General features: G+C 45.4%; 1 protein-coding gene across 3 annotated transcripts in view; it reads left to right on the plus strand.

The window, feature by feature from the left end:
- Window positions 1–12,619, plus strand: part of FAM107B (family with sequence similarity 107 member B) — a 221,611-nt gene that overhangs the window by 201,719 nt on the left and 7,273 nt on the right. For all 3 annotated transcript variants that reach the window (XM_077758465.1, XM_077758467.1, XM_077758466.1), the window contains one exon: window positions 6,587–6,770. In XM_077758465.1, the coding sequence (XP_077614591.1) occupies window positions 6,587–6,770 (184 nt within the window). The remainder of the gene's footprint in view (window positions 1–6,586; window positions 6,771–12,619) is intronic.

The following is a 12,619-nucleotide window of genomic DNA, read 5'->3' on the forward strand; positions in this document are numbered from 1 at the left end:
GTTTGGATTGCTTCCCGTGTGGAGCTGTTAAGTATAGCACTGCTGTGAACATTCTTTGAAAAACCTTCACGTTTGAAAGAAAAATGTGCCTTTGCTGACTTCTCTCCTCACTTTCATGTGATCTTCTGCAAGATGTTTTCTGTTTGGGTTTATAAAACTATGATGTTAGAAGGCTTCTGAAATCTTTTCAAGAGATAGAAAAAATCATCTTGCTAAAATCAAAACTTAATTCTTCTTCCCATGATCCCAAACCAGAAGAATGGAGTGCTCAAAGAGCATCCCTTTGGAATCAGGCAGACCCAAGTTCAAATCCTAGTCCTGTCCTTTAGTAACTGTGTGACCCAGTGCAGGAATAAAAATGTTGTTATTACTTACTGTTACCTGTTGCCAGTGACAGCGAGAATACCAGATGACATCTGTTGAAGGTTTATGATTTCTAGTCACTGTATTTGGTATACATGTCTCATTTACCCTTCCGAACAACCCTATGAGAGAATCTGCCATTCTTGTTTTTTTTTTTTTTTTTTTTTTTAACCTGGTGAGGTAACTTGCCCAAAGACACAGTAAATGAGAAATCTAGAAGTTAGACCCAGTCAGTGTGATCTGGAGCCCATGTTCTTGACGCTGTCTGAGCTTCCTTTGTAGGCCGTAGGGAAGAGTGACACCCACCTCCTGGGGCCTCATGGAGGGGTAAATGATGGGGAGAAGCTTACACCTTCTAGCGCAGTTATGTAGGGGCTCCAAAGTGGGTTTCTTTCGCGGCATCTCTCTGGTCTTGTAACAGTGCTGAGGGTCGGGGGTGAGCCTCCCTGCTCTCTTGGTTGTTGTTAGGAAAATGAACACCTAATTGTGGAGCCGTCGCCACCTCTGGTTGGTCTCGCCTAACCAGACGGGCTTAGCTTTGATAATGGCCTCGGTTCCGTCTTCCCCATATTTCTTGCCTCCTTTCCCATGTTCTAAATATAAAATGTGTGCCTTTTTAATACAAATACATTTTTAGGGGCTGAAAAAACTGATGAGAAAATGAGTCTGGTATTTTCCCAAGGGCGTCACCGTTTGGCATTTGTACAGCAGTGTATCTGCAGCCAGTTTATTGAGAGTTTGAAGCGGCGGCAGTCACGGAGCCGGGCAGAGGTGAAAAAGTGACGTTTCTTTGCGTAGACCGCTCTGGTTGGGCAACATTTCTAAGCCTTAGTTTAGGTTTGTGGCCACAGAGGGTCCTCTGGCTCTTGTCTAATGCCTTTGGGTACCAGATGGTGTCACTGTCCCTGATGAGTTTGTAGGTTCACGCAGGCAAGTCAGGAGTTTGTCAGTGAAACCCTTGGCTGTTGGGGAACAATTCTTGTCTTAACTCTCTGCTGGACTCTCAACTTCCTGCTCACAGCCTGCCTCCTACCTGGGATTTGTGGGCGCCAAGGGCAGGCTCCCCACTCTCAGCTCCCCTAGGCCTGGGGTTGGCCTGCCTGCAATCTTAAGTGATTAGGCTCTTTCAGAGTGTTGTCAGAGGGTTGCTACAGTCTCTTCTGAGTCAGCCTGGGAAACAATTGCTCCTCAAGAATGCTTTGGAATTACTTTTAACTTCCCAGGGGTGGGTGTAGCAATTCACAAGTTTAATTGTTCCCTTTGAGTGGTCACAGGACACCAGTAGCCTGTAGTACACCTGCACACATTGCCATGTTTCAGGTATTGTTTCCAAAGGCTACCATGGTTCGTGCTTCTAGGTAGAATTTGATTTTAAATATTAAGATAAACATGAAATTTAGCATAATTTCTAAATGTGATTTTTCTTCTTTTTAAAAATTTTTAACGTTTATTTCTAGAGACAGAGCACGAGTGGGGGAAGGTCAGAGAGAGAGAGGGACACACAGAATCGGAAGAAGGCTCCAGGCTCTGAGCTGTCAGCACAGAGCCAGACGTGCGGCTTAAACTGACAAACCGTGAGATGAAGTCAGATGCTTAATGGACTGAGCCACACAGGCGCCCCTAAATGTGGTTTTTAATTCTCACGGGATTAGGTTTTAAATTTTATCTTTCTGATGTAGAAATATGCAGATAAAACTACTGACACCAAAAATGGTATGATGAGGAAATTGAGATGCAATAAATATTTTTTATTATTCCACTTGTGACATGTTTCTGTGGGAATGGTTATTTACCTCTGGAAAGCAGTCAACACAGAATGCCTTGGAATAGGCATGAAGTGGGCCCTGAACGAACCTTTTAGATCTAGAAAACAAAGCAAGGACTCCAAATTCACCTCTAATGTTGGGATTTTCTTGTCTGCTGGGATGGTAGAGTTTAATAATGACTTCTGTTTGTGGATTTCCAGAAATTAAAGCAGAATTCTCATCAGGTGGTGGTTTTCAGTGCACCCTGTTTGGGCTTGTGGCCTTGGGGGTCTTCTGGATTCTTGTGGAATGGCTTCGGGTACCAGATGGTGTCATTGTCTCCTCCTGGTCCAAGCCAGAGTTTCAAATCTCTAAGAGGTATTTAATATTAGTGTCAGTCTAAGATGCAATTCTCTATGACTTAACTTGTTAAGGTATTTCAGTGGTGCCTTCATCTCAGAGCGGCATAAAAGGACCTCGGTGTTGGGCCCGTTTCCTGCTCTACCCTGCACTCTGGCTAAGCCATTCAGAGCTCCATGTAGCACCTCGAAGAGAGGGTAGACCTTTTTACGCTTTTCAGAAAATTCTTTTTTTTTTTAATGTTTATTTATTTTTGAGACAGAGTGTGCAAAGGGAGAAGAGGCAGAGAGACAGGGAGCCACAGAATCTGAGGCAGGCTCCAGGCTCTGTGCTGTCAGCTCAGAGCCCAACACAGGGCTCGAACTCACGAATTGGGAGATCATGACCCAAGCCAGAGTCAGATGCCCAACCAGCTGAGCCACCCGGGTGCCCCTTTTCAGAAGGTTCTTAATGTTTGTAGCATGAATGGCTCTTGGAGCCACTGGATGTTCTGTGAGAAAGGCTGTGGGTCATTTAATTGAACTCCTATGTTTTAAAGAAACCAAGGCCTATAGAGTGACGTTTTATATGTAAGGTTTCCCAGATCTCTGCATAAACTCTATAGTGGTGTTGGTCACACAGTTTATCTAATAATAGCTTCTATTTATTGAATTTCCACAGACATGCCAGAGATTGTATGGAGTACTTAAATCTACATTTCAACCAGTTCTTAGAACATTCAGTTTAGCAGATGGGAGAACGGAGGGTCAGGAAAGTTAAGTTTTATACAAGATCTCAAGCCAGTTTTATTTCTCCTACCCTGAGCCAACACTAGTTTTCCTTTACTTAATTGAAATAAAATAAATACAAGTCAGTTTATTTGATCAGGGGAGTATGACAAAAATACCTTCGTGTTATTCTTCACGAGGAATGTTTCGTATAGTAATATCCATACACAAAGTACTTTTCCTTCCAGACAGTTCTGTCTCATCCTTTCTGTCTGTCAGGCTTCAGGATTACCTGATGCTCAGGGAGGAAACCGCGACCTTCCAACTCCACTTTCCACCCCACACACACTTGTTGCTATGACTTCGGACAGCTCAGCGGCTCCCTCTACTGGTAGTTACTTAACTTGAGTACTTTTTATTGACCGTCCACGGAGTGTGGGGAAGTGAACATAGACCACACGGGGTCGTTGCAGCGAAGAGATGATGACTTATGTATACACTACTGTAATACAAGGTGGGGGTCGGTGACTATTAGGGAAAGGGCACAGAGGAAATTCCTTTGGGGTTGAGAAGTCAGAGAGTTCAGTCACAACTGGGGAATTAGGAGAGGTGGCTTGGAAGGTTGGACATTTATCTGGATCTGAAAGGATGAGTGAAATTTGGCTTTACAGCAGTTCAAGGATAGGTACCTGAAGAGGATCAGCATCTCTGCTGGAGAGAATGGTGCTGGCAAAGGCGTGCTGGTGAGGAAGGCAGGGGAATGCAAGCATTTGGGGAGCAGTAAGTGTCCGTTTCAGTGTGTAAATTTTTTTTTTTTAAGTTTATTTGTCAGAGAGAGTGAGTGAGCAGAGGCGGGGCAGAGACAGGGAGAGAGAGAATCCCAAGCAGGTTCTATGCTGTCAGCACAAAGCCCAATGTGGGGCTCGATCTCACAAACCATGAAATCATGACCTGAGCTGGAATTGAGCATCCGCGTTTAACCGACTGAGCCACCCACGCGCCGCATATTTCAGTTTAATTGGAGGATAGGATCTGTGAAATGAAAGAGTTCCTTTGGGATCTGAATGGCATTTTCCAATGCCATTGCCTTAGTAGCGGTGAGGAAGATGGTTGACAGATGGAAGAAAGTTGAATAAGAAAGTCATTTACATTCCATGTGTTGGTCATGCTCCAGGGTAGAAAGTCACTGAGAAGTGACCAGAATGCAGACCCCAGATCCTTAGTATTGGTGATTCAGAGGTTGCTCCCTGCCAGTTCACCCCTAGGGCTCACCCTACCAAGTGACCTTTTCCCATACCCCGGCGTGGTCTGCTTCACGAGGGGCCACAAGGACTCCTTTAGTCTGGTCCACAGGCCTCAGGCCACACTTGACTCAGGCTGAGGGGCCTCCTTGTCCCTTGTCCTGGCCCCAGTTGTGCAGAAGGGCAGACCAGTGAGAAAGAGGTGAAGGGGAACGTCTGCACCTTCGTAGGCAGCAGGGTATCTGCGTCAGTCCAGTCGGGGACAGGCTGAGGCCCGCCTTACTGCCCTGGTCCTCTGGGAGAAGCTGCACTTCCCGGATACTAAAGCTTAGAGAAATCAGAAGAAAATTCCAAGCTAGGGCTTGTTTCCCAGAATCAGAACCGAAACCTTTCCCATTCTGCACACTGAAAGCTCTACGTCCGTTGTGGCACCGAGGCCCGAGATGTGCCTGAACCCCGGCGCTGACATCCGGGAGAGACTGGGAATGAGCACCCTTTTTGCCTCTGCTTGCGGGAATAGTGGGAATGGAGGGGCGGGGGGGGGGCAAGTGAGAGACCATGGGGTCGGATCAGTGAGGCAAAGGAGCGAGCCAGGGTTTGACTCACCATCTTGCCGTCACTACCTGGATGCCTGCCAGCAGGTGCATCAAACTCTGCATGTCCAGCTCCACTCCCAGCCTCCCCATGACAGTGCTGACCTTGTCGCTCAGGCCAGGAGCCTTGGAGGCCCTCGCGATTCTCCTGTGCCTTTCACGCCTCCTTTCCGGTCCTTCAGGAAACCCCAGATCGTTCTGGGGTGTCCCTGGAGGGGTGGGGGCAGGTGGCCGTACTGGGGGTGAGCCCATGCATGTGCAGGTCTTCCCTCCAAACTTGGCCTGTCTGTAGTCGCTGTTGCATCTAGGGACATCGAACTGGCCAGAGAATTAGTAAGCATGTTCTCTGGACTTTCGGGGGAAGGCCCAGTGTCAAATACTACGCCGTGGTCAGGTGCTGCATTTCATTTTTGGTTTGGGAAATAAAGTCATCATACAGGGACAGGAAGCATAAAATGTCATATTAATTACCTTGAAATATTGGACAGATTTGTTTTGGGGGCAGGGGAGCAGGATTGAGGTCAACAGCAAAGTGCCTAGGGGTCTACAGCGATTGAGTGCCTGCCAGACCTTCTTCCCAGCTCTTGCCCTCACCAAGTTTGTTCTTCCGTCTCATTCAGTATCACAAATGTTCGTGGAGTGCCCACTATGTATGTGTCTACTGGGGAGGACATACACACTTGAGTCATAGAATGAATGACTCGAATTGAACACAGGGTTGGGGGTGGGGGAGGGACCCTAGGGATTGTCCTCTGTTTTTTCACTTTATGGATCGGGAGGCTGAGCCCAGCAAGGGTGGCTGCCTGCCCTTTCCGCCGAAACCCTGCACAGACACGTTCTTGTCGCGGAGTATTCTCCCTGCGTCTTCCCTTCCTTCTTCCCTTCCTTCTTCCCTTCCTGGCACTTCTTCCTTCCTGGTACTGTTGTAGGGCAGCTGGGGGGGTGGCGGGAGTAAGACAAAATCCTGCCCTCAGGAGCATTTGCTTTCGAGAGCCAGCGAGCAAGAAGCAGACTCTGCGGGACCAGCTGCAGGGCAGAGCGGGGGCGGCTTGGGTTTAGGCAGGTGGGGAGAGGTCAGACCTCTCTGAGAAGGTGACACCTGAGGACGAAGTGGCGCTGATGTGAGCTGAGTGCTCACTTAAGGGGAGAGGAGACCCCGGCCAGTGGCAATGTCAGGGATCGTGCTCTGGGTTCCAGAAGCCTCGCGACCTTGATGGGTGTCGGGTCTACATGCTCCCGGTGTGCATTCCTGGGGTGTTGGCTGAAGGAAGCAACCGAGGACCCCAGTCTGCTGTCCAGGTGCTTGTTATGGGGTTAAGTTGGTCTTTAGACACGTTGGCAGGAAGCATCCTGTGTGACCTGAAACTCAAGGTGTGAGAGGTAGTGACCAGAGTCATGTTGTGGGTCCCCTTTGCGGTAGTCACCCTGAAAGCCACGGCCATTGTTGTGGCTCTTGTGCTCTGCCTGCTGCTTTCACGGAGCCTCAGAGGAGGTTTCAGTGAAGCCGCGAGGTGGGTGCGGGGGGAATAGGGCGTCTAGCAGAAAAGACCAGAGAGCATGTCACCTTTCTCTTTCAGACGGCCCATCTGAGGACCCTGCCCTCAAGGACGCCTGTCTCATTCCCAAAAGCATCATGGCTGAGCCAGACTACATGGAAGATGACAATCCGGAACTAATTCGGCCTCAGAAGCTAGTCAATCCTGTCAAAACGTCACGCAACCATCAGGATCTTCACAGGGAACTTCTCATGAATCAGAAAAGGTACAGTGGTTTCTTTTTTTTTTTTTTATTGTTTTTTTTTTAAAAAAAATTATTTACTTATTTTTTATTTCTGAGAGAGAGAGGGAGAGAGAGAGATAGACAGACGAGAAACGTGAGCAGGGGAGGGCCAGAGAGACGGGGAGACACAGAATTCGAAACAGGCTCTAGGCTCCGAGCTAGCCGTCAGCACAGAGCCCAATGTGGGTCCAAAACCCATGAACCGTGAGATCACGACTTGAGCTGAAGTAAGACTCCCAACCGACTGCACCACCCCGGCGCCCCGAGTACGGTGATTTCTTGAGCATTTTTCCTTTGGGGACTTTGGCTTCAGAGATGCTTTCTTTTCCTGATGGTATTTAAGGCTGCCACGTTCCTTCTGCTGCTGAGCCAGCCCCACCCCCAATAAAGTCATGTCGTCTGCAGGTGTGAGTCCACATTCTGCAGAACTGTGTGCCCTTTGAAAATAGACACCTGCTTTAGAATTTGGTTGTGAGGAGATCAATTAAGGATAAAAGAGAGTATCCTAAGTTGAAGAGAAATATTATTTCCTAGATTTCTTAGATTTGTAAAAATTCTGAATTTGCCCCTTACATTTGGGAAAGTGTAGGAATCAGATGTACGTAGTGCGTGCTTTAGCCTTTGTGAGTGGTAGAGAAGCCTCTAGAACCACCTCAATCTAATAATAGACAAGAAACCTCTTTTTTTTCTTTTAAGAAACATTTAAAATTATTACTGTCTTCATCATCATCATTATTTTTTGGAGGGGAGAAAACATTTACCTTTTATCTTCTCTGTAGACAATAGTCTGCTCCATTAGTGCTGTAAAAACTTGGGATGTTGGTTGGTATGATCTGCTTTTTAAGTAATTCTGGGCAGGCCCAGTTGACTGGGAGAGCTGAGGATACACAATTACTTTTATTAATTAGAGCACAAAATTACTTTCTTTATTTAAGAGCATTAAGCTTCCTTTAGAGCTCTTCTCAGATCTTCAGAATGGAACCGTTGACCTTAGTNGTACCTTTAGAGCTCTTCTCAGATCTTCTCTAGTTCCTTTAGAGCTCTTCTCAGATCTTCAGAATGGAACCGTTGACCTTAGTTGTGGGACCATATGGGTTGTTCATCATCCCATTCCTTGCTCAGCCCTAGTAGCTACCCACTGAACTGACGGATATATAGACCAAGTTAAGCAGCAGGGTCGTGTTTTAGCAGGAAGGCCTAATTTAAAAATTAAAATTAAAAAAAATGTGAAGAGATGATGGGAGTAGTTCTCCTTCCCTAGTGCACCCCTGCCAGAACTCTTAATCCTTGTCCAGGAATTCATTGTAAATCCACCCTTCCTCCAGGCTGGGAATAGCAGCTTACCCCCTTCGCATTACCCGCGTGCACCAGTGTGCTCTGAGATTCATGCTGATTAAACTGCATGCAAGTTTGATCCCTTCTGAATAAGTGCTTAGCTTCTAACCATCTTTGTCACATAAAAGAAAAAATACCTAGAGTTGATACCATGCAAAGCAAAACAAGAACTATGTACGTTCCTAAATAGACCACGGAGTTTGAAGGCAGTCTTACCCAGGAAATGATGCCTGTGTTCTGGGAGAAAGATCAGAAGTTTAATGTACTCCAGAAGAGTAGCAGTCGCCACTAACTGGTTTTCTGATTGTACTTTTTGGACGTCAGTTTCCTTATCTGTAAAACGGGAGTAGGGGACTTGATTGATCTCTAATAAGAGACATTCTGGCCCAAACTCTTTTTGTTTTATTTGGTTTTGTTTTGCTCTTCTGTTGTATCTATGAAAAGGCTCCAAGTCAAAAGAGAGGCAAAGCTAAAACCCAAATTGGCAGAATTGTTCTCTGAATAATAGCCTACAAATTATTCCACAAAAATGTGGAATTAGTACCTGGGTTATATCTAAAACATATGTTTGTACAATCGAATCTGTTGCCAAATTTTCTAGAATAGGCATTTTCTGTGAAAATGGACCTTCCTACTGTCTGACTTTCTCTGGCCCATGATTTCTTTTCCTGGTGTTCACAGCTGACTCTTTGGCCGGGCCCAGTTCCAATAACTTGGGAGAATGCTGGTGTTCCCTCAAGTACCATGGTGTCTAGAGAGTGTTGCTTTGAGGTTAGAGGGAAATTATCTAAATCCTGGTTTGCCGTTTATTTATTTATTTTTTAATGTTTTATTTATTTCTGAGAGAGAGAGAGACAGCGTGAACAGGGGAGGGTCAGAAAGAGAGAGAGGCACAGAACCCAAAACAGGCTTCAGGCTCTGAGCTGGCTGTCAGCACAGAGCCCGATGCGGGGCTCAAACCCATGAACTGCGAGATCATGCCCTGAGCCAAAGTCAGACACTTAACCCACTGAGCCAACTAGGTGCCCCTCTGGTTTGCCATTTAACTTGACCTACCTTTATGACCTTGGACAAGGTTCTCCTTCTTGAGATACGTTTCTTCATCTATAAAATGGGGGATAAAATATCCTTCTTATAAAAATTAAATAGAGGATGGGGCGCCTGGGTGGCTCAGTTGATTGAGTGTCTAACTTTATCAGGTCATAATTTTAGCTCATGGTTTGTGAGTTCAGCTCTGTGCTGACACCCCTGGAGCCTGCTTTGGATCCTGTGTCTCCCTCTCTTTCTGCCCCTCCACCACTCATGCTCATGTTCTCTCTCTCTCAAAAATAAATAGAAACAACATTTAATAAAAAAAAATTAAATAGGGCTGCCTGGGTGGCTCAGTTGGTTAAGCGTCCAACTCTTGATCTTAGCTCGGGCCTTGATCTTAGGATTGTGAATTGAAGCCCCGGATTGGGCTCTGCATTTGGCATGAAGCCTACTTTAAAAAAAAAAAATAATAACGTGTGAATACTGGCATATAGGGGCACCTGGGAGGCTCCGTCGGTTGTGTCTGACTATGGCTCAGGTCATGATCTCACGGTTCGTGGGTTCGAGCCCCGCATTGGGCTCTGTTCTGAAGCCAGCTCAGAGCCTGTTTCAGATTCTGTGTCTCCCTCTCTCTCTGACCCTCCCCTGCTCACGCTGTCTTTCTCTCTTTCTCAGAAATAAATAAAACATTAAAAAAAATAAAAAATGACTGGCGTATAATAAATGCTCAGTTCGGGGTGCCTCAGTGGCTCAGTTGGCTGAGCGTCCAATTTCGGCTCAGGTCATGAGTTTCAGCCCTGAGGTGGGCTGTCAGCACAGAGTCTGGAGCCTGCTTTGGAGTCTGTGTCTTGCTCCCTCTCTCCTCCTCACCCACTTGTGCGCGTACGCGCTCTCTCTCTCTCTCTCTCTCTCAAAAATAAACATTAAACATAAATTTTTAAAAATGCTCAGTCCCATCTATGTTCTGCCTCCTGTGGAGAATCTTCTGGAAATTTCCATTGCTTCTTCCCCTTTTTCTCTGAAGGGCTCTGGCCTGGCTTTTGAATTATATCAAGAGGGAAAAAAAATGAACAAAAAGGCAGGAAGGTGGGTTTCAAAATCCAATACCTGTATCTCATCCTGTGTTTTTAGGTTTTTCAAGATAAGGTCTTAGTTTGGTGGGGTCCTCACATAGAAATACAGTTGGTTTGTGGAGTGAGAACATCTCAAGCAGTTTCTTTTCTGATTAATCTTCTATCATATATACTTACTAGAGACTGGGGTTTTTATTTTTAAGTTTTCATGCCAAATGATAGGAAGTTCAGACGGATAATATATATATTTGGTTAAAGGATAATTGTACTTGGTTATTGGCTTGAATCATAATGAAAGTTTGCTTCCTTTTCTACAGTTTGTGAAGGACCTTCCCATATTTTATCTTAAGCAGTGATCTTTCCAGTAACCCAGTGTGTTTTATCTTGGGGTTACCCTAATTTGACATGTAAATACAAGAAAACTCAGAGAATAAACATAGAGTAAAAAGCAGTTCATACAGATAAACCAAATGGAGTAATAGTATCACTCAGAAAAAAAAAGCGGAGAAAAGAAAGGGAGACAGAAATGAGATCAGCACGAAGCAAGCATTCCATGGAGACCTGTACCTTTGCTCTGTTTAGGCACAAATTGGGCTCAAAACCTAGGAGCAGTTGGTTCACAGAGTTTTTCAGGTTACATTTTAGAGATCATGAGATAAAAGCAGAGTCACTGTTTAGGAAAACAAATACTCATAGAGGTTTTAACTCTGAAACCTACACCGTTTCAAGGATATAATTCTCCTTTATTTACCATCTTTCGGACCTGGCTAGGTTTTAGATTAAAAGTCTTTAAATTTTGCTCTGGTTACAGTCTGCTAGTAGGTCTGATTATGAAGACTTTTGGCCAGCTTCTCAGCGTCCGCAGGTGTTCTTAATCGCTTGAAATGTAGATTTCAAGAGGCTTTATTTTTTTCGTAGTTGGCAGATTTCAAGGGACATTACTTCTTGTAGTTGAAAGATGAGTGTTGGGGATGCCTGGGTGGCTCAGTCAATTGAGCATCTGACTTCAGTCAGGNGTATAACTTAGAGAGATTCTGTCTTCTCTATACAGTACTTTTGGCCACAGACAATACCCAGTCACTTAAACACATCTCTAAAATTGGTTCTTTGGCTTGTACCTTCTGGTCAACAGTTTCCAGTTTCATGTAATTTTAGTTGATGTTCATTTTATATGCTTTGCTGGATAAATAGTTCCTCAATAAATACTTGTTGTACTAGGTGGAAAAAAATACGGTAAGTTAAGTTAGAAGTATTTGCATTTAGAATCCATGCAGGTAGAAGTGGCTCAAGCCAAAAATGTAGATAAAGACAGGTCAGACCAGAAGATGCCAAGATTAAAGATCAAGGGCTTGTTGGGGCGCCTGGGTGGCTTAGTCGGTTAAGCGTCCAACTTTCGCTTAGGTCATGATCTCGCGGTTCGTGGGTTCGAGCCCCGCGTTGGGCTCTGTGCTGACTGCCAGCTCAGAGCCTGGAGCCTGTTTCAGAGTCTGTGACTCCCTCTCTCTCTGACCCTCCCCTGCTCACGCTGTCTCTCTCTCTCTCTCCTAGAAATAAATAAAACATTAAAAAAAAATTAAAAAAAAAAAAGATCAAGGGCTTGCAACCCAAATGCAACCCAGTCCCTCCACCCTAAGAAGAAAGTTAGGCCAGGAGATGTCTGGGTGGGTGGGGAGGGGAGCTGTTCCCTTAGAGTTTGAGGCAGCCCTTGCCTCTGGCTCCATGCTCTCCCAGGTGAGGAGGGAGGGAATTGCACCGTTATGGGTTTTATGTGTCTGGGGTGGGGGTGAAGTGAATGAATATAGACCCTTCCAGCCTGCCCCTCGATGTATTCAGTGGCTTATATGAAATGGGAACCGTACCTTCAGAAGTTGTCTAAACATTTCATCACTAGTGGTGGAAAGATACGTTGTTGGAAGGCAGTTGGCAGTATCCGCTGCAGTGTGAAGTGTGCTGGTCAGCCAGCAGGTGTACATGTGGGCCTAGCCCACAGAAATAGTTTGTACAAGTGCAGGTGTACATGTATGAAGAAGTTCTTGGCTTCATTGCTTTTAATAGGGAACGATTGCGAACAACCTAAATATCTTTCAGGGGAGTGGGAAATTTATGGCACTTCTGTACCATGGCATTTTAGGAAGATGTTGAGAAGAATGAGGAAGAGGCCATGGAAAGTATGGAAAAGACAGACCACAGTCTTAGTTATCTCGGTGCAGGAATGGGAAGCAGTCATGGGGCACGGACTTGACCTTGTACACTTCTAACCACATAGAATACAATGTACGTGGTGCTCCCAGGATTGGCTTAACAGGGAGAGTTTAGGTATGCTTTTACGTTTACATATATGGATGTATATGTTATCTTTTTTTTTTTTTTTTTTTTTTTTTAACGAGTACA

This window comes from Crocuta crocuta, unplaced genomic scaffold (genome assembly GCF_008692635.1).
Source record: "Crocuta crocuta isolate KB4526 unplaced genomic scaffold, BGI_CrCroc_1.0 scaffold32, whole genome shotgun sequence".
Classification (NCBI taxonomy): domain Eukaryota; kingdom Metazoa; phylum Chordata; class Mammalia; order Carnivora; family Hyaenidae; genus Crocuta; species Crocuta crocuta.